The 24,353-nt window shown below is 28.2% G+C and overlaps 1 protein-coding gene across 1 annotated transcript in view; it reads left to right on the top strand.

The window, feature by feature from the left end:
• The window catches only part of LOC107456853 (structure-specific endonuclease subunit SLX4), a 31,873-nt gene extending 7,839 nt beyond the window's left edge, over nt 1-24,034 (top strand). Inside the window, exons 6-19 of the mRNA XM_016074822.3 lie at nt 88-273; nt 1,396-1,483; nt 3,048-3,098; nt 4,309-4,506; nt 4,591-4,758; nt 8,061-8,212; nt 8,545-8,648; nt 13,079-14,814; nt 16,656-16,869; nt 18,157-18,354; nt 20,278-20,512; nt 20,795-20,933; nt 22,881-22,970; nt 23,807-24,034. Of these exons, the coding sequence (XP_015930308.1) occupies nt 88-273; nt 1,396-1,483; nt 3,048-3,098; nt 4,309-4,506; nt 4,591-4,758; nt 8,061-8,212; nt 8,545-8,648; nt 13,079-14,814; nt 16,656-16,869; nt 18,157-18,354; nt 20,278-20,512; nt 20,795-20,933; nt 22,881-22,970; nt 23,807-23,914 (3,667 nt within the window). The 3' untranslated portion in view covers nt 23,915-24,034. The remainder of the gene's footprint in view (nt 1-87; nt 274-1,395; nt 1,484-3,047; nt 3,099-4,308; nt 4,507-4,590; nt 4,759-8,060; nt 8,213-8,544; nt 8,649-13,078; nt 14,815-16,655; nt 16,870-18,156; nt 18,355-20,277; nt 20,513-20,794; nt 20,934-22,880; nt 22,971-23,806) is intronic.
• Nucleotides 24,035-24,353: the final 319 nt, after the last annotated feature.

Here is a 24,353-nt window from a genome sequence, read left to right as displayed (position 1 = left end):
TAAAATCCTTTATAACTGAAATGGTATAGTTACTGCTATCCTTGTACATGACTTAATTTTTATCACAATCTATTTCTTTCTTTGCAGTGCAATGCAATCTGATATACAATTAGCAAAAGCCTTATCATTATCCCTGGAATCTAATGGAAGTCAGATCTCTCAAAATGAAATGCCACATCATAGATATGAAGAATCCTCTTCTATCATAACACTGAACCCACCCACAGAATTTCAAATTCCAGGCAGAGTAATCAATAACAAAAGAGTGAAATTGTAATTTTTTTACTATACATATATTGCTTTCAATAAGGCTTTAGATTAATATATATATTTTCATTTGATCACATTTAACAAAGTCTTTTATGGTATTTCATTTACTTCAGTTTACAAATGAAACATTTAAAGTTGATATTTTATTGTTTATAGAGTTTCAGTGTAAAAAAAATCAAACAAATAAGATTTTAATCTAAAAAATGAATTAATATCATATAAAATTTTATTAAAAGGCAAACATTTATATTTTCATAACATTAAAAGAAAAATATGTTCAAATATCAACAATGTAATTATTGACTTAGTTTTCTGTTACTTTTAAACCAATGATATATATGTAATTCTTTTCATTTTTTATAAAATGCAAAATAAAACAATTCACCAAATAGATTGCTTGAGTAAAAGAAAATTACAGTAATGCCTTCCTAAGTTAACTAATTGATGGTCCTCATAGGCTTATAAAGGAGCTTGTTTTACAAATTTGGCACGTAATTATGGAGTTTAATTTGAGAAAAGATCATATTTAAAAATTCATCAACTTAACTAATTCTCACTAAATTTATTTAAGCTAGCTAGCATTCATTGATTAAGGAAATTTTATTGTTTCAATTTTCTTATAATGCCAGTTTATATCTTTTATTAAGGTCTAAATGTCTGATTTAGTTTGTATGCAAATTGTCCTTTTGTGTACCATTTTTCTCTTGAATTACATTTTAGTATAGCCTTATGTTATGCCAGAAAAAGCATAGTTGGAGTTCTGAGAAAAGCTATATGTTAGAAGAATTCAACCATATTCACATTAATACATAACTTTATAACATAACTTTTAAAAAAAACTTTGTAAAAAAATTATTTTAAATTTAATGAAATTTTTTTTTTTTAAATTGCCTGTTTAAAGATTTTTAAGTTTATCCATTTCGCTTGCTTTTCCTATTGTGAAAAGCAAGCGATTAAGTTTGTAAAGTTAAATTGTTAAGATTTACTTTTGACTGATATATGCACCATGAAAAGTTATATGCTATAGCCATCATTTGATATAAAATGAATTTTATAATTTTTTTTAAAAGGTGTTAATTTTATTCAATAATTTTTATGAGCAAATATTTTATTTATTATTTGCAGAAGTCATACACCGTTATTGCTAACAAGAACTGAGGAAGAAAGAAACAAAATTATGCTTGATAAAGTTAATGCTGTTATTATGCCTGAGGTATTTTGTAATTGATAGTTGTTATTTTTAATGCACCCATTGATTTTAATAATTGGTACTTATTTCTGATATCTTTTCTTATTCTGGTAACTTACAAACTGAAAGTTCAAATATCTTAATGTTATAATTGAAATATTCAAGCAACTTTGTAAAATATTGACTATGCCCCTTCTCAATTTTGACAGAAAATGTGCTTTTTGACAGAAAATATTCAAGCAACTATGCCCCTTCTTAATTTTGACAGAAAATATTCAAACTACTTGACACTGTAAAATATTGACTATGATCTTTTTCAATTTTGATAGAAAATGTGCATTGCCATGAGAGAGTGATTAAACACTATTGATTTTGTTCATTATTAATATATGACATAATCATTAATATAACATGTTTAATATGATGTAAATCAAAATTATTAATGCTTGTAATGATAGGAAATATAAGCAATTGTAATTACATTACTAGATTTCTAAAATATATTTTACTCTAACTTTTAATAACAGCATTTTTTATCTTTTTGTTTATATGAAAAATGCCGGTAACGATAGTAACGCATACATTTGATTAAAAATTAAATAAAATTAAAAGCGAAAGATAAATATGAAATTCAACATATTTAATATTAATTTATAAATAAATAAAAATTATTCAGAAAAATTAGAATCAGTATCAAAAATTATGTGTAAACACTCATATGATCATTAGCTTCTTGGTTTGCACCAAAGTGGAAATGAAATAATCCATCTTCATTTTCATAAAATATAAGCAAAGCTATGCAATTTCATGCTAAACATATTTTTTCTCATCTCCTTGAATAATTCTAAGAGAGAAAGACCTTTCGACTGTTTATTCATCCATCCTCTTTCTCCCTGTTTATATCTTTCATCATAGTCCGGGAATGAAGGGATTCATCTTTGCTTCGTTGAAAAAAGAGAGTAACTACACATTGACCTGCTAAACCAGTTTTTCCTCACACCCTTAAATAATTCTTAGAGAGCTTTACATTAACACATTCAATTTATAATTTTCACGTACATTAAAAAAAAATTGTGTAATTAATGTTTTTTTTTTTTTTTTTGCTGTTTATGTTTTAAATAAAACATAATATCTTTGCCTGTATTTTTTTACAAATTTGATACTTATGTCTATAATAGATTCTTAAATGCTTTTATATATAGATAGGTAGATGTACATATTATATGTATAAATGACAGGGCTGATAATCAAGAAATATTGATTTTTCCACGTTATTTTGCCAAAAAATCTTCCTAATTATTGACAAGAGACTTACTGTTTTTAGGAAAAAATTTATTTAACCTTGTTTTAAAAGTATTAGTTTGAACATAATGGGTCTCAATGTTACATAAAAGTCAGAATAAAATAAAATTTAATTTAAAGACATATTAATTTAATAGTTTCAAGTGTTAGCATTTGCTTTTAAATTGAAATGTAGTCTCACGCACAAACATCTTTTTTCTTCCTTTTTGTGTCTAAAGATCAGTATAATAATGTACTTTAAACATTTTAAGACTAGCATAAATAATGAAAAAACACTTAATTTTAGGTTATAAGTGAAGAAATATCAAGCATTCACCAAGAAAGAACTTCACAGCAAGTATGTCAGTTTTTAAATATATGTTATCTCTGAACTGATGTTTTTATAATTTAGCAGCTTATTAGCAATATTATTTTATAATTTAGCAGATTATTAGCAGCTTACTTTAAAAATATTTTATTAAGAAAGTTTTGAACTTTATTACAAAGTATAATTAAATATTGTTACGGAAGAATCTTAACTAATTGATGCAGTATTTTTTTAATGAAACTATACTGAAAAAGTTGATATATATTTCTCTCAAATTATTATGAATTCATTAAATTCATAATAGTTTGAGATAAATCATTTTAGGGTGTTAATATAGAAACAGTTTTCTGTTAATTTGTTTTTAAATCTACTAAAAAATATATATACCTGTATATTTTTAATGTATTTACATCTAACAGGGGTAGAAATTAAAAAAATTTAGTCACTGGTACAAAGGACCAGTAACTGAAAGATGTTACTAGTTAGTACACATTTCTCTGGTTCTTTTTTTAAAAAAAATTTAAGTAAAATTGAATTAAAAAAAATATTTGTGTTATCAGGTTTAAGCACATTGTATTTTTTCCAATATTAGATTTGTAATGCACTTTATTTTTTTATTTGACTTGATGTATTTCTTTCTTATCAAAATTTGAGTTTTTGAAAACTGTTTGCAGTAGTAGTTTTCATTTTCTGTAGAATTTTTAAGTATTTTTCTTCCTACTTAGCTTACAATTTAAAAACCCTCTTATTCTTACTAATTTTTTTAAAAATAATTATCCTTTTGCTTATGGTAAATATAACAAGTGGACTAAAATGAAAATAAAAAACAGTTTTAGCATGCTAAATGCAGTTTTCTAAAAGGTTAAATACTTTTAGGCATAAATAATCCAGATTATTACTATGAATATGATGTTTCTTATTTTCACCATCCTCCCATACATATTCCATCCTCTATAAGAAGGCAATTGAAGACGAAGTTATAGTATGAGTCTATTGATTAAAATAAGGATAACTTAGAAAAACATTTAAGGAAGTTTATAGTGGGTGGTGTAAATCTTTGCACTATCGACAATTATTCAGCACAATAACACTTCTGTATTAAAGGGTACTTTCCAAAAATCAATTATTTTCTTACTGCAGATGGACTATATTAGATTTCCAATTTTGGTAGTTTTAAAATGAATGCACAAGTAGAAAAATTGACTATTAAATTTTTTTTGATTATATTAAATCTTTTAAGGTGCCTTTGTTATGGAGTTTAAGTGGTAAGGCAGAAGAAAACAAAACTTCATACTATGTTGAACAATTGCTTGATTGGATTGCACCGTCCAATGTTGATCCTGGAAGCAAGCTGTGCAATCTCTCTCAAATACCAGGGCATCATATTTATACACAACTGCCTTGTGATTATACTTTCAGTTGTGAGAGCCAAAAAGGAGTAAGTTTAGTTCATTTTAATTCATTATAATTGTTTAGTTTTTGTAGATTTTTTAAATATATTTTTGTGTTATTTCTATTTTAGGATATTAAGACATCTTCAGATGATAACCATTCACCATCTTTAATGTCGGGGCTTCGCTCTCTTATCGGTAATTCCTGGATGAGTGATGTTGCCATTCATACTGCCAGTGGTATTGTCATACCTGCTCACAAACTAATTCTAGCAATAAGGTGTCCTATTCTAAAAAAGGTTTGCAATTGTTCAGTTTTAATAAGTATTCTCTGATACCTTATTAATTTATGTAAGTTTGCTTTGTTGTCATATGGATAACTTAAGACATTTAAAATAACAGTTAGTTAAGTTATACCCTGTTTCCACTAGCAGGTTTAAGATTTCTTAAGGTGAACTTGAGTTTTCTTACGCCAGTTTTTTGACAGCTTAAGTTTTCTTAACTTGCTAGTGGAAACTGGGTGTTATTATGGAGTCTATTTCCTTAAAATTTAGTTATCAAATACAAGGTAACTTCAGCTGTGTGATTGTATTTCCAATCAACTTAAATTAAAGTACTTCAAATTAAATTAGTTTAAATCAAATATTTTGTATAAAATTATTCCAGTCAGTGCTGTTTAATCCTAATTGAGGGGAAAAAATCATCTGCAATGGAAACATCTGAGGAAGTTTTGTATATTGCCCATTAAAATACCAGGAAATAAAACAAATTAAGTGATGAATCACACCTAACTCATTTAAAAAAAATTTTAGTGGCAAATAAATAATTTCAGTTTAAATTTATATCATTGTTAAATTATTCATAGTAAACTAGTCATCTTTGGCTACCATCTTGGTCACTTTTCAAAATTATCTGGTGCATATATAAACTTTAATGGTAACCAAACAGAATACACAGCACATCTGTATTTAAATATTCTAACTCTTCAACTCCTCTTCTAATCCTAACACATTAATTAGTTTTAAATAAGTGAGTAACCTGATTTTTTCACAATCTAGCTGTTATCCGTGCAGAAGTACCTTGATTCCGATTTTAACTATTTGCAAGAGATGTCTGTGATATTGTTAAAAGTTCCTTATGTCTATCATTTTAATAATTATTTAAAATGGGAGAAAACTCATTCCAATGCTCCATTATGTTCTGTACTACTTCCTCACGCACCTCTCGAGCTATAATTTGAGAATATATATATATGCTATTGCTTGAAAAAGGCAAGCTCTGTCACCAAAAATTAGTATGACAGTGCATGGCACCATAGCAGTGTTTATGCTTAAAATTTCTACAGTCATGTTAGATGGGATTAAAAGTAAATCTAAATAAATACTTAACGTTTTTACCAACTATTCAATACTACTCTGGCTTATTGAATAGTCAATTCTAATCTAGCTTATTGAATAGTTGGTACACTTCCTTATTTGAAACAACTATACAAAATGAATAATAAGTATTGTGTTACCTATAGATAGAAAAATTCCAGATTTTTTGATGCTATATAGAATACATTTATATGTTGGTGTGAGGTTGTGTCTAAGGGTTGTTGAAGGATGAGGCAATTAACGTTAAAACTGTTTAATTAGCAAGGCAGGGTTGGCAGGTTTTTGACATGTGACAGTTTTTGACAGTTTAAACCATGGTTTAAACCGTCACGTCAAAAACCTCACTGTCAAAAATGTCGAAAATGTCAAAAACCTATATTCATATGTGAAATTTAATTAATACATAAAATTTATATATTTTTTATAAAGGATAGTGTTTCTAAATATGTTCTAGAAAAAATAAATTTAAAATTTTGAAGAAACACTTATATTTTGAATAGTAACCAAAATCTTGTACTTTTGAAAGCTCACATCTTTTGTAATATTATGTATTCATTTTCATGTGTTATTGAAAATCTGCAGTGATATTATTAAGAAATTTATTTATAACCAAATTTAGTGTATAGTATAGATTATACTAAAAATTAGACATTTTTAAAGATAAACATTAGCAGTTTTGTACATTAGACATCTTTTAAAGAAAAATCTTTTTAATATTCTTTTAAATCTTCTTAATAATCTTTTTAACATAAGACAATACAAATTTAAGTGCTTTCTGTTAAATACACAGAGTAGTTAGTGTCGATTTACAGTATATTCAGCCTATTCATTTACTATGCTGAAAATTTAGTTTATCCAAATACTTGTGAATTTCATTTTGCTGAATACTATATACATAGTTTTGTTGAATATCTAAATATTCAGCTGTTGAATAATTACTTCTTGCTTTCAAGATATGCATTATTTGTATTCTTAATACAAGTGGGGGGAAAAATTAAGAGGTAAAAATTGTTTTAAAATGATAAGTGTAATATTTATATATAAATATAATAAACAATAGGAATTATATTTATCATTATTCACAAATATAACTACTTTTAAATTCAAATAAACATACTGGATAATAAAGATATTCGGTATAACATTAAAAATTTTTTTTCATGCACTTGTATCAAGTTTGTATTTATACAACATAGCTTGTAAGTTCCTTATAAATATTAGTTATATGTTCCTTATGTGTCAAAAATGCATAGTAATAAACTTTTAATTTTCTTAAGTATCAAAAAAAAATTTTTTTTTTCAAATATAAATATTTAAAAAAATTTTGTGCAAAATTTTTCTGCACATGCATTTGAATATAAATTTCTGAGATTTTAAATCTGTTATTTTTACCTTAATTTTAATTAAAAAACATTTTAAAACCTGCTGATTACCTATAGTATAATTAAATTTCAATATAATGCATGGCAACTGTTGGTAGTTTTGAAGTTTATATATATTTTTGGCAAACTTTAGTTTTTGACATTTTTGACGGGTTTTTGACGGTTTAAACCAGTATTATACCCTTGTCATGTCAAAAACCACTTTTTGACGTCAAAAACCCAACCCTGTAGCAAGGTTGTTCCAAATGCAGGTTGTTGAACCAGACTAGCCATAAGTGCATCTCTTGCCAGTCTCCGAGGAGTAAAGTGGTGCTGCTGTTGCCTAGAGATAGAGCTTCTGTGTTGGTGTGTTACACCAAGTATTTAAATTTAAAAAATTCTTATTTCCTAAATCCAGTACATGGATAACATCATTACTCTGGAAATACACAAATATCTGTTCTCTTTATCTTTAAGCTGTTTTAAAGTTTGTTTTAATACCCATAATTAATATATCTTTATTTATGTTTGTAGTACATCTCTTTTATGTTTGAGTTTCAGTGAGAAATAAGTGTTCTACTTGAACTTATTAATCTGAACTCACTTATTTGGAATTGCCTATTAACTCTTACACTCTTAACATTTCCATATACTTTTTCACTCATGTGTTTTACCATTCTCCTTTATCAAGTTTCCGAACAGTTGTTTCAGAACACTTTCAAATTTCACTTTCAACACTTCAAAAACACTTTAAAGTTTCAGAATACTTGTTGGAAATAGTGGCATGCCATTTACCATTTCCAATAAGTGTTTTTAAACTTTTTGCATGCAATTTATTTAAATACAATAAATGTAATGTTTCAGGTATTTGAAGATTCAGCTAATAATGAAAAGCATGTTTTAGACATGAAAAATACATCATTTGATGCTGCCTTGCATTTTCTGAATTTTATATACACTGGATCTACTGAATGGAAAGAAGATATCATTGAAGAACTGCTGGAAATAGCAAAAAAGTAAATATTGATTTAAAATTATTGTCTTGATCATTTTATTTTATGTGTTTCTTTCATATCTTTGTACAATTACTAAATACTTTAAATTTAGTAAAAAACATAAGTTTATTACTAAACTTAATTTTTAATTAATTAGTTTTAGTTAATTTTAAGTTTATTTTAATAATTAATTTAATTAGATTAATTTTAGTTAATTTTAAGTTTAGTAAAAAACATAAAATTACTTTAATGAAATTCTCTGATAAATATGGTCCACAAGTATTGTATTTTTAAAAAAAATGAACATGAAGTATTTATAAAATGAAAAGGAAATATTAATAATTTTTTTTCAGGTACGATGTTAAAGACCTCATTAATATTTTAGAAAGTGATTGTGGGACATTAGAGATGATGTCTTTGCAAAATACACAAATGGAAGAAGAAAGCAGGGTTAAAGGTATGTCATAAAATAATAGTTTGTTTTCATTTTCAGATTAAATGTAGACATTAAATAACAGATTAAGTATATACATCTGTTGAATTGGGTGATGCAACCGTTTTGGTCAAACAAATTTAGCAGTTAATATGAAAATAGACACACAAAAAAATAATAATAATAATAATATTTTTCCTGCATATCTTTTTTTTCTTCTTCCGGTGTTAAGTCAATTTATGCTTATTTGCATGGTCATTTTTTAACATTTTATAAATACAAAACAGAAAGAAATATTTATCACCCAAAATATAGAAAAAGTAAAAAGACTAGGGGTTCTCTAAATTAGATAAGTTCTCCAAATATCATGAGACGAAATGTTTAAAAAAAATTATAGAGATATAATCTTCCTCCCCTCCACTGACAAATTTTTTACAAATGGCATTGACAAATTTTTTGATGTTATTTTTACTGTATATTACTAAGAATAGTTTTTACACACATTTAAGTTCTAAAACTTGCAAGTTTATGCTCTAAAACAGTGTTCCCCAACCTTTTTATCACCTCGGACCTGTCAACGTTTGATAATTTTACCACGGCCCACTGAGGGGGGGTGGGGACATTGATTGTTTATATTTTAAATTATTTTAATTTAAATGTATTTAAACATACCTTCAAAATAAAATACAGTTAAACCAAAAAATAAAGTGATTTAACATTTTAACTTGCTGGAACGTTACATCAATGAGAACCCTAAGCTTGTTTCTTTGCAATGAGACGGCTCCATCTGGGGGTAATCGGAGACAATGACACCCGAAGTGTGTTGCTTATCTCCAGTTTATTCCGTTGCTTTGTTTTGGTTGCTGTTACTGTAGAAAATCCCGCTTCACACAGATAGGTTGTCGGAAATGGCAATAGGGATTTAAGTGCTGTGGTGGCAATCTCGGGGTATTCTGCCAAGACTTTAATCCAGAACACCGGCAGAGTTGTTGTTTCGAACGTAGTCTTAAGGCCGCCGTCATTTGCAATCTCCAACAGTTGATCTTCTTCTTGCATTGACAAGCTAGATTCACCCGATTTGTTGGCAAATGGGTCGCGGATCCATTCCTTACCAGTTCGTGGGTCTTTTGTGGTTGGGAAGTAGCGCTCGAACTCTTTTAAAAGCAAAGACAGGTGATCGTGAACCAACTGGGAGAATGAATCTTCAGGCTCTGTCTCGCCTAAAATACCCGCTAATGTCTGAAACATGTCGAAAATGCCTCTGTTCACGCGTCGTCCCCATAACTCCAGTTTGGCTTTAAAGGCAGCTACTTTGTCAGCCAACTTGAAAACAGTTGTCATTTTCCCCTGAAGGCACAGATTGAGTTCATTCAGCAGGTTGAATATGTCACACAGGTAAGCCAGTTTGGTGACCCATACCTTGTCACTGAAATGTGCTGCCAGCGGTGACTTCTTTTCTAAGAGAAATCTTTGCAATGGCTCTCGCAATTCAAATACTCTCAGTAGCGATTTTCCTCTGGATAACCATCTTATTTCTGTGTATAACAGAAGGCATCTGTACTCTGCGTCCATCTCCTCACAAAGCTGCTCAAACAGGCGCGAGTTAAGGGCGTGTGCTTTGATGTAGTTAATAACTTTAACGACATCAATCAATACGCTGTTAAATTCTGGTGACATTTTTCGGCTTGCTAGCACTTCCCTGTGAATGAGACAATGTGTAGCTTCACTCTCAGGTGCAACTTCCTTAATCCGAGCAGTTAAACCAGATAGACGTCCGGTCATAGCAGCAGCTCCGTCTGTGCATATGCCTACACAAAAGGACCATTTTAGTTGTCTTGATATATAACCATCCAGTGACTTGAACAGTTCTGCTCCTGTGGTGTTGGTTGGCAAAGATAGTGCACATAACAAATCCTCATGCACATCTTCCTGATATAGATATCGCACATAAACAAGTAGTACTGCCTTGCTGTCAATATCTGTAGATTCGTCAACCTGGAGTGCGTACCACGGTGATGCATTAATCCTCTCCAACAATTGCTTTTCAATGTCTTTGGCTATTTCCTCAATGCGCCTAGTCACAGTGCTAGCCGACAAAGGCACATGTGCTATCTTTTCCACAGCAGCTTCTCCTAATATTTCACGGCAAATGTCTTTAGTGGCAGGCAAGATTAATTCTTCACCATTATTGAATGGCTTTTTAGCTTTAGCAATACGATTAGCCACCAAATATGATGCTCTTAGTGCACTCTCCTTTATTGATGTGGTGGCCATCATAAATTTTTTCTGTCCTTCGTGTTCTCGTTTTTTCTTTCAAAATACTCCAGGGACTTGTCTTTTAATCCAGGGTGCTTGGCGTTCAAGTGGCAAAGCAGTTTTGAAGGTTTCATTGCGTCATTGGAGAGTTGATCACCGCAAACTATGCAGAGCTGTTTTGGTTTGTAAGAATCGCCTGTCCCGACAAAACCATACTTCAAGTAGGACTCATGGTATTGTCTGTTAAAAGTTGCATGTTTCTTTGATGTTGAAGGCTCTTCGGTCTCTTCACTGAGCCTTTTCTTTTTTCCAAGGAAACTTTCTAAGGACGTCTGTTTCGTATTCATTTTCGCTAACTTGTGAGTTAAATTTGTGCAGACACAATACACACGTACGCCAAGCACTGTTAAACCTGAGAAAGTACCGGTGAACAGAGAGAGGAGTGATACACTTTCTTTTTACAAAAAACAAACAAAACTGCATAAAGCACACGAAACAGTAGAGAGGAATCATGGTCACGTGGTCTTCGGGCGACTAAATGGCAGACGAGCCAGCTTCTCTTTTATAGCCTTACTATACACTCTCACTGTGTGAGGCGTCAGAATCGAGGGAGAAGACGAAGTTCTTCATTAGTTCCAATGCGAATGTCGCGCCGGGCTTTCGTTTTTTATTTATGATATTTGCAGTTACGATGATTGCTTTTTGTTATTTTTTTATTAAAACAAATTGAATGAAAAAATAGTTGCAGAAGATTTCTTTTTTTTTACTTTTTAAAACATTAAAAAATTTATGTTACTACCTTCGGGGGCATCCTTTTTTTAAATAAATAAAATTTTAATGGAAAGTAGATATTTTTAATTTGGGGTATAAACCTAGGAATTTAAATTCAGTTTCAATGAAATGGGCGGCCCGGTACCATTTTATCCGCGGACCGGGGATTGGGGACCACTACTCTAAAAGACACATGGAAAAGTGAAAGACTTAAAACTATATTTTACTTTATACTGAGTCACAAATTTTGGACTGCTGATTCTATAAAAAAAAAAATTTCAGGCAAGTCAGTTTTATCGTTTTTTTAACACTTTTTGTTTTAAAATGTGAGAATGTTTTCTTCTTTTGTTTTTGCTGTTTTCTATTTTTATTACTGGGCACTATTTTATCAGGGCATTTCTAATAGACTTAATTCTTTTATTGTCAGTTTTTTCTAAAAATATGGCAATGTGAAAAAGTTAAGTAAAGATTTTTAAGGTTAGTCAGTTTTTATTTATATTAAATATTTCTAATAGATAACTATTGTAGTTTTTATTCCCTCTACCCCATAGCAGTAATTCAGCTAAGTTTTAATTATTTTTCAATAATGACTAAGCTTATTTATAAATAAAAAATATTTATTAATGTTTTTTTTCCTTCAAAATGTTGCTATTTGGCAGATTTTTTTCAGCCAAATCACTATTCATTACATCCCTAGTATCTAGTTTTCTTAAAATCCAAAACATATTTGTGACATTTAAGTTTTTTGTTCATGCAGGTAGGTAAAAAATAATAAATTTCAAATTTGGTGAAAAAAAATTTCTGAAGCTATAATAATTTATTACTCAAGGAAATCTGTAGCGAGAATCGAAATTTGCATATTGATATTGCTATGAAATTTAGTTATTTCCATTTCTTAAAATAATTTGCTGTTTAATTTTAATGAATTTTATTCATTTATACTTTAACATGTAGTATTAAAATTTTAGGAAATAAAATTTCAAAAAAATTATCAATTTCCTTTTATTTAAGAAAATTATAATTTTCTAAGCTCAGAAATTGACCACAATCAATGAATATATATTACTTCTATGTACACATTTTTCCTGCGGAAATTTCAATTTTTTTTCCTCCATGTTATATGAAATCAAAATTAAGCGAAGAAAGCTTTCTTTTTTTTCCCCTTTTTCTCACAAAACAAATGTGGAAAAAATTTCCTATAAAATATTATCCTGACCTTTGTGAAAAATCAATATCTTAAAAGAAAAATGTTTGATACCTGTTTAAAGATTAAAAATATTGTTATTAAATAAAAAACCTTATTTGATGTCAGAAATTTTTTTTTCCTTTTGTCCTTAGTTTTTAAATTTATGAATATTTAATTTTAAGTTATTACTTTATATTTTTTGTGACATTTTTCATTAATTACTGTTTATTATTATTTTTAGATTGCATTATTACCCCTGAAACTTCATCTGAAAAAGTTACTGTTATATCTGATGATGAAATGGAAGCTACTTTCCATGGGACAACTAAATTTTCTAATAGTTTTCAATCTTCCAGTCTTGAATCAGCTACAGATAACAAGAAAAGAGTGGGCATTGAAGAAACCTCTGAAGCACTATCTGTTTGTGATGATATTTTAAACAAACTGACAAATCATTCTGAAAACTCTAAATATGCATTTTTCACATCTGAAAAAAATTGTGAAAGTTGTTCTGATTTCAGCTCTCACGATTTAGCATTTTCCAATAGGCATGAGGAATCTAAAATTTCTCCTGCAATTGTTGGAACACAAGAAGATGAAAATTCTTCCTCTAATGATTCGTGTAAAGTTGTTCATGTCAGTTTCATGGCACAAGAGGAATCCTCTTGTAATTACAATGAAAATGAGTTAATTTCTGAACATGATAAGAATTCTAATAAAGATAAAGATCAGATTATTTCTCTTGATAAAAAATCTTCCTCTGATTCTTTTGATCAAATTGTTGAAAAATGTGATAAGATGGATGAAACCAGCAAAAAGATAATTAGTTCTACAAAACAGGAGCTTGAAAATAATCTTTGTTTCTCACGTACGAGTGAAACAGATAATTCAGTTGATACTGATGTGGAAATAATTAAAGATAGTCAAAGAGAAAATTTGTCTCAAAATTTCAGACATTCTGCAATTAGTTTTGATAATGCATTTAATTCTGCCGATTCTATTACAAAATCTCTTTCAACTACTGATATTAAGAATTATCAATTAGAAACAAGTCCTGTCAAGAATTTTGATAAGAGTGTTGAAGAATCACCCAAGCATGTGTCTAGTAGACGTAATGATGAATCTAAATTAAGTCTTGATGAAGGAGTTGCTATTGATTCATATCCATCTTATAGCGAATGTTATAATATGACTTTTGACAACAGGGACATTTCATCACCAGAAATAATTACCTGTGATTCGGAAGATGATTTAAATATACCAATTAATAATTCTGGCTACTCTGACTTGAAAATGTCAACTAAAAATGTTAGCTCTCCAATGAAAAATGTTAAAAATCATATATTAGATGAAAAATATCAATCTAGTGATGATTTAAACTTCCCACTAAATAATTCTACCTTTAGTGAATCATTTAAAACTGTTAACTCACCAAAAGAAGAATCTAAAAATAAGGGAGCAAATGATGAATGTCATTCTGATGACAATGTTGTATTGCTCGATTCTGATGAAGATGTTTCTGCAAATGATATTATGTATCCTTTGAGCCCCCCAGATGTTGGTTCTGACAACACAAGTTACAGACATCACAAGTTTTCTTCAAGTGCTAAAGATTGCGCGACCACCCTTCATTACCAGTCACCTTCCGTTTCTGGCACCTCTTGTGTTAATAGCAAAATTAATTATCCGGAAGTAATTATTTTCGATTCTGATGAGGAAGATGAGTTTAATAAGACGCATAAAGAGTCTCCAGTTAAATCATACGAAGAAAATCATAAAATAAATCCATTACTCTCTTGTAAAAGTCATAAATATGAATCATTTGATTCCCCAACTAAAAATAAAGATGAAAATAAAAGTATTTTTGCTACAATTCAAAACAATAAAAAACCTTCCCAAAATATCAGCAGTTGTGCAGATTCTAATATTCTATCTGGAGTTCCTCTCTCCAGTTCTGAAATGAATTCTTTTCGATTGGTGAGTGTCATAGTATAAATCACTATTTAAATAGTCGTTTGCTAACAATGTTATTTTATGAAATTTTTGCTTACTTTTCTTAGGGATTTCCAATTTTTTTTAGTTATATGCAATTTATTGGTGATTTTAAATTATTGCTTTATTAATTTAAATGACTTTTCTTTTTACATAAGAAAATAAATAAGAGAAACAGTGCATTGTATGTATTATGTGTGCATAAGCAACAATAATTCCCCTGTACAGTCGACAAAGGAAAAAAAAAGATATCACCCTGAATAATTTTTGTTCTAATGATCGGATTTTCACATACTAAGTGTCAATCTTAATGGCTTCTGGGGGTGAACTCAAATGGGCTATTATTATTATGTTATTAATTAAGTTGCAAAATTGGACACAAAATGCACTTTTACTGAATTAACATATATTTTTTTTTACATATTTGGATTCTTAATCTTCAAAATTTAGAGGGTAGCCGCAATCTGGGAAATGTGGTCCTATAGTTTGGTCTGAAGAGAGATTCAAAGTTTCGACCCCTTAATGTAAATTTCAATTTTTGCGTTATTAGTCATATTTTTAAAACTAATTAAGAAATTCAAAAAAAAAAAATTTCACCCACTCATAAAACTCATTTACCCAAAAATAATTTCATGCAAAAAATAATTTTTAATAATTATTTATTATTTAATTAAATTAAGGACGAAAAAATTTTAACCATTAAGATTGACACTTAGTTTGTGGAAATCTGATCAGTTGAGCAAAAGTTCTTCAGGGTAATATCTTTTTTTTTTTTTTTTGCCGTCTGTACATGAAGTTGGCTGTGAAAAAGTACAATTAAGTCCTCTGTTGGGAAAAAGTAAAATTACTTTCCGGACAACCTAATTATTATTAGAATTTAATGTATGCAGAAAATGATTTCAATTTTACAACAATATTTTTTAAACTTTATACTGTATATCAATTTGTGAAAATAAGCTTAAAAATTATTTAGATAAAAACATAGTTTAAATAAAAGGTTGTATTATAAACTACAGTTTCCATTAAAATAAATAAATTTAACAGAACTGTCTAGACATTAAATGATCAAATTTTTAATACATTCAACCTGATGGAAATTTTAATAAAAAAATGACATTAAATTGAAATTTTGAAATAGAAAGATCAAAATTTCAAGAGTTTAAATTAATGCTATAATTCAGTAAAAATTAATATTAGTCTAAATCAGGTCTTTAAATCATGTATATGTTTTTTAATATGTGAATTTATGTTTTCACATCGATTAAAATAGAGATGTAATTTTTTTTTCTTCCTTTCTTATGTTTTACTAGTTAGTTGTATTTTTTCCTTTATTTGTGATGAAAAGTATGTCTGTTCTATACATTTTCTGCACATTGAATAACAGGGCAATAAACCAGTCTGTTATGCAGAAAGGCAGCGAAGAGTAATAGTTAAGAATATAAGTTAGTAGGTTAATGCAAAACTTAATTATAGTAAAAATGGTTCATTTTCTTACCCTGATTTATTTATTTCATTTAAATTCATTAATATTTAAACTAATTAATATTCAAACTTTTGCAATTTGCATTGATATTGTAATTTGTGTATTTTGTTTATATGTTGCTTTGATTCCTGCAAAATATATTTGATTAGGTTTAGTTACAATCTTCTTTTCCCATTTGAAATGTTACAAAAGTCTTACTATATTTATTTACTTTTGATAAACATAATTCTTATTTGTGGGATTATACTAAAGTAAGGTTTGACAAAAAATTCATATCATTAAAATGATGAGTTAAATTAATAAATTTAAATATTTTATCTATGTATTTTTTTTCTCAACGTAGAAATCACAATTAAATTTATCACCTGAATCACCTTGGATATTGAAAAGTAAGAAATCATTGGACGATTTTAAGACATCCAGCATTTGCTTGAAAAAAAATAAAAAGTTAAATCATCTGATAGAAGTTCAAGAAAATAAAGGCTCAGTTGAAACTAAATGTGAAATTCTACAAGACAGTATTCCTACATCCCAAAATAAAGTGAAGAGAAACTGTAGTGAGTAAATTAATTATTTAAATAGCTGCGTTTTTCTTAAAATTTATTTTTAAACTGTAAGCTCATAATTTGTTTCTTCGTTCATTTGTTAATTAGTTCTTTAGAAAACCAATTACGCATTTTATAATTTGTTTAATCTGATATAAATTTTATCAGTCAAAGTTATTAATAAGTTTCAAAAAATATTGAACAGACATGCAATATCACATGCATCATATAAATTCCAATTTCTGAAACAAATGGAAGTATCAATATCAATTAGCTTATAATACAATAAAAGAGGCAGTAAATATTTTTCTAATTGCTCTAAAACTGCTGTTAAGTTTAACTTAAAAAAAGCAATCATAATTATAATGCAAATGACACAAGGAAAGAATGTAGCAGTGCAAGTGAGATAAAAAGATTTCTCAAAGTTATTTATTTACATGTTGAAAGTCAATATACTAAAGTTAACTTTGAAATTTCATCTATATGGTGTCTTACATCAAGTAGAAAAATTTAGGAACCAGAAAAATTACAATGATGGCTCGGACACCTATTCTGATCTGATAATACAGACTCAGTAAAAAAGCTTACTTTTTCTAATCCCTTAGGAAACACAAAATGAAGACCACCAATTAGAAGGCTTAACTTAGTTGAGAGGGACTTTCATATAATATATAAGAGAAACTGGAAGAGCCTTGCTGTGGGTTATGCCAGATGGCAAAGACTATTTGGGACGGCCATGGCCTGTAACATGCTGTAGTGCCTTGGAAAAAAAAAGAATTCTTACTTCTAAGATTGAATCTTAATACAAAGCTAATAATAAAAAAAAATTTATTTCAAGAATATATACAAAAGTAATTTTTATTTATGGCATTATTTTAGTTTGAGCAATGCCAGTCACCTGTGGTGTTCAATGAATTTACTTAAAGATTATTAGTTACCAATTCAGATTGCTTTTTCATATTTCAAAAATTTTAAAAATTATTCCGATTTCAGTAAACATAAAACCCATTTTATTTATAATAAAACTAATTCTATTACTGGTTGCATTTTTTTTTCCAAATATTATCACTAAATTCAAAATATTGCCACTATTATGTTTAAAAAGTTGATTGTATTACTAGTTGCATATTTTTTTCAATTTTTTTTTATTCTGTCTAAATTTATGTAGTTTTGCTTTTATTGTATATTACAAACCTTTTGTTAGCTAATGATGTAATTTTCATATTTATTAGTTGTTTCTTTTAAGTTTTGTATTAAATCATGCATCCTCATAAATTTCATTGCTTCTTTATTTTACAGATCAATCTGGCCTTTCAACACCAAACAGTGTCTTACAACAATTTAAGCTAACAGATTCACCCATAACTCCCTTTCCAGATTATCAAAATATGGTTACACCTGAAATAAAAGAAGCATTGAAAAAAATTGGTGTCAAAGCCCTGCCCAGAAAGAAAGCTGTTGCTGTTCTCGCACATGTTTATGAAGAAACTCATCCATGTAATTGTTTGCCTTATTTATCCCTTAAATTTTTATATAGTGTCTGACATTAAATGTGATAGTTGACTAATATAAGCATCAACCAATAGAATATCTACTTTGTGCAAAATGTGGGTTATATTTTCTCGGTTTTGCACTGCATGACAAACATAAATATGTGCTAAAAGGATTTATTAAATCAAATTTTGCAATTCATTAAGTTTAATTTTCAATTAGAAAACTTTAATTAAGTTAGTGAATTGATATTATAAGATTAAAGGCACACAAATTCAAGGTTAATAAGATTAAAGGTACACAAATCAGTTCTTTTTTTTGTTAACGTTAACAAAAAAAAAAACATTAGTAAAAGTTAAAGAGAACCTCTGCAAATTAAAAGTTTAGTACTAAACAAAGTGATATCCTTCTAGCAAACCCTTCCACGCTCCAACAAATCACAAACTTCATTGCCCTGGGGCAGGGATGGGCAAACTACGGCCCGTGGGCCAACTGTGGCCCACCGGAAGGTTTTATCCAGCCCGCGGATGGAATTTTAATTTGCCGATCTGTGGCAAATATAAACAATATACATCCTTTTTCTTGTCAACTATTTACAATTATTTCTGTTTTTCCTTTTTTAACAAAGTACTGATGACCTTTTTACTTTCTCTATTTTTGTTCTACAAAACATAAATTGATGGAAAGAGTTAGCACAGACAGCTTCAATTGGTAAAATGTTGAAAGCACAAGTTCTTTATAGAATAGCCTTATATTGGCTCTAACTAGCGTTTGTCTTTCTCGAGGAATCTAATATAGGTAAATTATACTTCACATTTGGCAGACTGCGTATTTTAAGATCCAACGAGCGGACAATCTAACAATCATCTGAAGCAGTTGTTTCTAAGTATGCCCAAGTTTTACAAATCATTAACAAAAGCTAGTTTCCAAAATTTAATATTTCATGCCCAGAAAATCAGCGCTATGTTTGCTTTAATCTTATATATGCGAACAAGAGTTTTCAACTATGAACCTTAGAAAACAATCATTTCAGAAGTAGACTAACAGAAAAACATTTAGCCTTGTTCCTTAAAATAGGCACATATCACTTCGAACCTTAATATAAGGTACTTTTAAAAATGAAATCGCAATTTCATTCATCTCACTAAATATTTAAATTAAAACTTGTATATCGCTTTCTTGTTAAATTTTGAAAGTTTTACTTGGCCCACCAAACATTTTTTTTCTCGATTTTTGGCCCTCGACCAAAACAGTTTGCCCATCCCTGCCCTAGGGCATTGTTTCCCAAAGTGTCGTATGTGTACCATCACGGGTATGGGAACAGTTTAGCGTTCTTATGTGAAGTATCTTGCAACAAACGAAAACTTCAAAACGTTTTATTTGAAAACAAAGCTAGCCATGAAAATTTATGATTATGTATTTTTCTATTGGCTATTTTTTGCAGAGTTAGCAGTTAATAATTAATGGTGTCAACAGCCAGTTGAGATGTTTAACTTTTGTGCAGTTTTTTTTTTAGTAAAAAATACATTCACTTTTTTATCAGTGTTACAAAAGTCATAAGTTTGGGAAACGCTGCCCTAGGGTGGTGGAAAAAAAATAAAGTCATTCAAGTGAAAGTAAACCTTTCATTATTATGCACCTCTAAAAGACGATTTTTTTGAAAAATTGATGCAAAACCTTGCTGCTGACCCTTAAACTTTGTCACTTTCAGTAAATTTTATGACGAGTGACAAAATTGTTTTGATCCCAGTATCCAGAGGTCCTGAATCTGATAAAAATTAGCAACTGATTCCATGAACCAATAAGTTTTCAAACCAGCAGGCATTGTTTTATCTAACGTTGTCTTCATAAAAATCTAACTATTTGTGTGATTGTAAGTTTCAATAATAACCTCAATTATGTTTTTCTATAAATATTTGTCTATTATAGTAATTGGGAAAACATCAAATCATGAAGGTCAAATGCCTGCTTCACAGATGTCTCAAGTTTCATCCAAACTGTCCAGATCAAAACAGTCTAAATCCAATCCTGTTTCTCAAAAACGTAAGAGATCAGACAAAAAAGTTGATGATAAAGCTAAGAAACCAACGGCTGTGATATCTTCACCAGTGAAAAGTCAGTCTGAAGACAGTTCTTTTAGCAGTCCAGATGCAAAGAATACAAAGTAATTAATATTTTAATCCTTTATAAATCTAGAAAAAAATACTAAAATTTTGCATATCAGTTTTAAATCTCAAATTCAATCAAGAAATTATCTAATTTTTCAAACACTTGGTTTTTTTCTCCCCCCCCCTTAAAATCATTTCTCGGATACTTTTGACTGTTAAAAGCAATCTTCTAATATGCATCAATATAAATATTTAATACATTAGTTTTTACTTTGCTTGTCTACAATTAGAAAGTTCACTCTATGAAGTTTTATCTATATCTTAAAACCTTTTTTTAGGAAAAGAAAGTCAGATTATCTCAGTTTGTCTTCTGAATTAAGTGATTGCAGCCAGCCTGAAAGCAAGGAGAAAGTACAATTAATTTCTGATTACATCTTAAAAAATGATATGTTGTATACACAGATACTCACTTACACGGTAATAATTTGTTTCTTTGTTGTTTTTTTTTAGTGCATCAGATCAATACCTTTTGTAATTTTTGTTTTCTAAGATCCGTCAAAAATTTTATGTGGTAGTAAGCTTATCTTCAAAGCAAATAGAAATTTTCTTATATTTACAACCACTTCATTTTAAATAATCTGTCCATATGTATGAGATTTCTGTTGTGACAAGATTTTGAATTTTTGCAGTGATAAAGAGCATTTAATGTTAAATGTTAAATGATGAATTTCATGGACATAGTTTAGCCCTGCTAATTTTGGGGATAAGGAAGAAGAAGAAGAATGTTAAATGTTTTAATACAAGAAACATGTTTTATGATAAAAAATTTTGCTACCACTTTTATAATTTTAGAGGATCCTTGGTGGAAAAATTACCATACTGGAAGTTCTACATGCATTTGACCCTATTATAAATGTCTCTCTCTTCTTACCTGAAAATCTTGCATAATTTCTGTACTTTTTTTCTTGTCGGTTAATAGTATTTGAGTAGCTCAGGTGCTATATTAAAATATAGCTTTTTTTTTAAAAAAAAGCATTAAATATATCAGCTTTTATCATTATTTTGTGGTTTATTATTTTAAATTTATAAACAAAAACTTGGGCGACATGCTTTTGTAATACATCCTGTTATAATTTTTTCATTTCATTTAGGGAGCTGCAAGTTTTTCATCTGAGCTATACATTTGCACCAGACACCAAAGATTCCAAAATTCTGTCTTAATTTTTTAACTTTTAAACTATCAGGAGAGCAGTTCAAAGTTAGGACCCCTTAATGTTAATTTTACTTTTTTTATATTTTGCCACATCTCAAGAATTTATTAGTGAATCAAAAAACTTTTGTGCACTATAAAATTCATTTATCCAAAAATAATTTCACACAAAAATTAATTTTTAGTAATTATTTATTATTATAAGTTTAATAATAGTCAAAAAATTTTGATATAAATTTTATATCACAAAGAAAGTAATTTTATAAGGCAAAATATGAACAAAATTGGTCGATTAGTGCTGAGAAATTAATTTTAAATATACAACTTCTTCAAAATTAGATTTCTCAGGAACTATTAGACTATTGACAGGAACTATTTGATTTCAATCAGTTTTGTATTTTGCCCTATAAAATTACACTTCTTAAAATGATGTAAAAATTTGTATACTTTTCAGTTCAAAATTTGTTGGACTATTATTAAATAAAATAATCATTATAAGTTATTTTTTTGAATGGATAAAAAAAAAAATTATAATTGTGGGCAAACATTTCTTGATTTGCTAAAAAATTTCGCAACATATGGCAAAGTATGAAGTTAACATTAAGAGGCCCAAACTTACAAACACTCTCCTGACCAAATTATTGGAACCATATTCCTCAAATTGCAGCAACTTATATTTTGAGGATCAGAAATCCAAATCTGTCGAGGGAAAATGTTAATTTAGTGAAAGTTAATTTTTGTCTCTGACTGTGTAAGTTAAAATATCATCTGCACTAATTAATTAGCAAATTTGAGGTCACCCCCTGAAACCATTAAGGAGTTTTAGTATGAGAAGATCTAATCATTAGATCAAAAAAAATTAAGGGTGATTCAGGTTTTTTTCTTTTTGCACTCTTTACATTCCATTAACAATTAAGATTTTACGAATAAAGCAGTAGCCACCATCTTTAATTGATTTAAGGCTTTCGTAAATCAATTAAATATAACAACACATTCTGACATTTTTCTCTTTTTGGTGCTCAGTCAGTTAATTATGGGTATCAATTAATATATATGGTACCAGATCCACCATCTGTTAGTTTTCGTAATTCTCATCAGAGTATATCTTGACCCTAATATATAAATGTTAAATTTAGAGAAAAGCAATAGTTTTTTTTTAACAATAATATTAGTAAAGAATTGTTTTACTTTAATAAGTCAACAATTTCTTTCAGCCTATCAACATAGTCGAGTTCCAAACGGATCTTAAAGATAGTGGAATTACAATTGGTTTACAGAAATTGATGAATTACTTTGATGAACAGGTAAAAATATTTTTATTCATTTCAAAATATTTAAAATCTAGTGTCACATTTGTTAATAATAGCTAAAAATGTAATTTTGAAGTTGTCTATTTTTATTTTATTTTTTTTGTAAAAAGAGATTACAATTTATAATTATTTTGTGGTGTGAAAAATGTATAGATTTAGAATTTAGTTACATCAATTTTAAGCAATACTAGGGAGAAATTTGTTCTTGATAAATAATTGGTACTTCAATATATTGTTATTAAACTTTAAAATATCTTGAATAGAATTATTGCTTTGATTTAATAGATTATTCAGATGTAAATTTAGATCCATATTTTGTCTAAAACTGAAAGTTTTTAGAATTGAGTATTTCTAAAAGTAATTTTATTCTAAAAATCAGTACTATCATATATAATTTGTTTTTACTGTATTATTATTTAAAAACTTGGTAATAAATATTTAGCAGCAAATTATGCCTGTGGCAGGATTTTTTCGGGCTTTCTGCGACAAACTTCCCTAGCAGTAATATTTCGCTTTAAGATACTTTTAATTATAACAATTACTAATTTAAAGTAACAGAAACGTTGTGTTCAATTAAAGTTTTAATTGACACAATTTAAACTGTTATAAAAATTAAAACTATTATTAAAAGTTTACAAAAAATGACATAGCAAAAATTTTGATTATTAGCATGTTATTTATGTTTTCAAGCTATTATCATTATATTCTGTTTCAAAATGTATTCCTTGTAAGTAAAAATATTTAATTTTAATTTCATTGTAAGTATTAATGTAGCATTTGAAGCTTCATTTATTCATATTAAATAATTATACAGAATTTAATCATTTCAGTGCATTACTTTTCACCTACCGAGAAAAGAAGAATATAGAAAAAAGCAGCAAGCTCGAACACAGCGCTTCAGGAAGAGAATGATTGCTAAATTATCCCAAAAGACATAACACACTTTTCTTTAATCTAAAATGTAAATATTTTGTTATAATTTTAAAGGTTTTAATTATTAAAACAATACAATTTTGTACATTTTTAAAGATATTTATTATTAAAAGATTTTAATTTTTTATCTTAGTCAATTTTTCTGTTTCGTTTAGAATTTAAATACTATACTGTTCGCAATGTGCTTAAAATCCATTACAGTTATTTTTCCTTATGCCTACTATAAATGCTAATGCCTTTTTATTTAAATATATACTAAATTAACTACATTTTTTTTCTTTTTGAATCAATAAGAATATCTTAAGGCATCACAAAAGAAAAAGCAAGTTTAGATTTTAAAAGATATTTATGTTAAAGGCATAGAGTTCATAAATCTCTGCTGTATTTAAGAAGGGAGAACACAATATTCCTTTAAAGCATTTTGTCTCAAAAATTATGTAGCAC

This window comes from Parasteatoda tepidariorum, chromosome 5, assembly GCF_043381705.1.
Source record: "Parasteatoda tepidariorum isolate YZ-2023 chromosome 5, CAS_Ptep_4.0, whole genome shotgun sequence".
Classification (NCBI taxonomy): Eukaryota; Metazoa; Arthropoda; class Arachnida; order Araneae; family Theridiidae; genus Parasteatoda; species Parasteatoda tepidariorum.
Note: the sequence above shows the minus strand (reverse complement) of the source record. Positions and strands in the feature narration are given on the sequence as shown.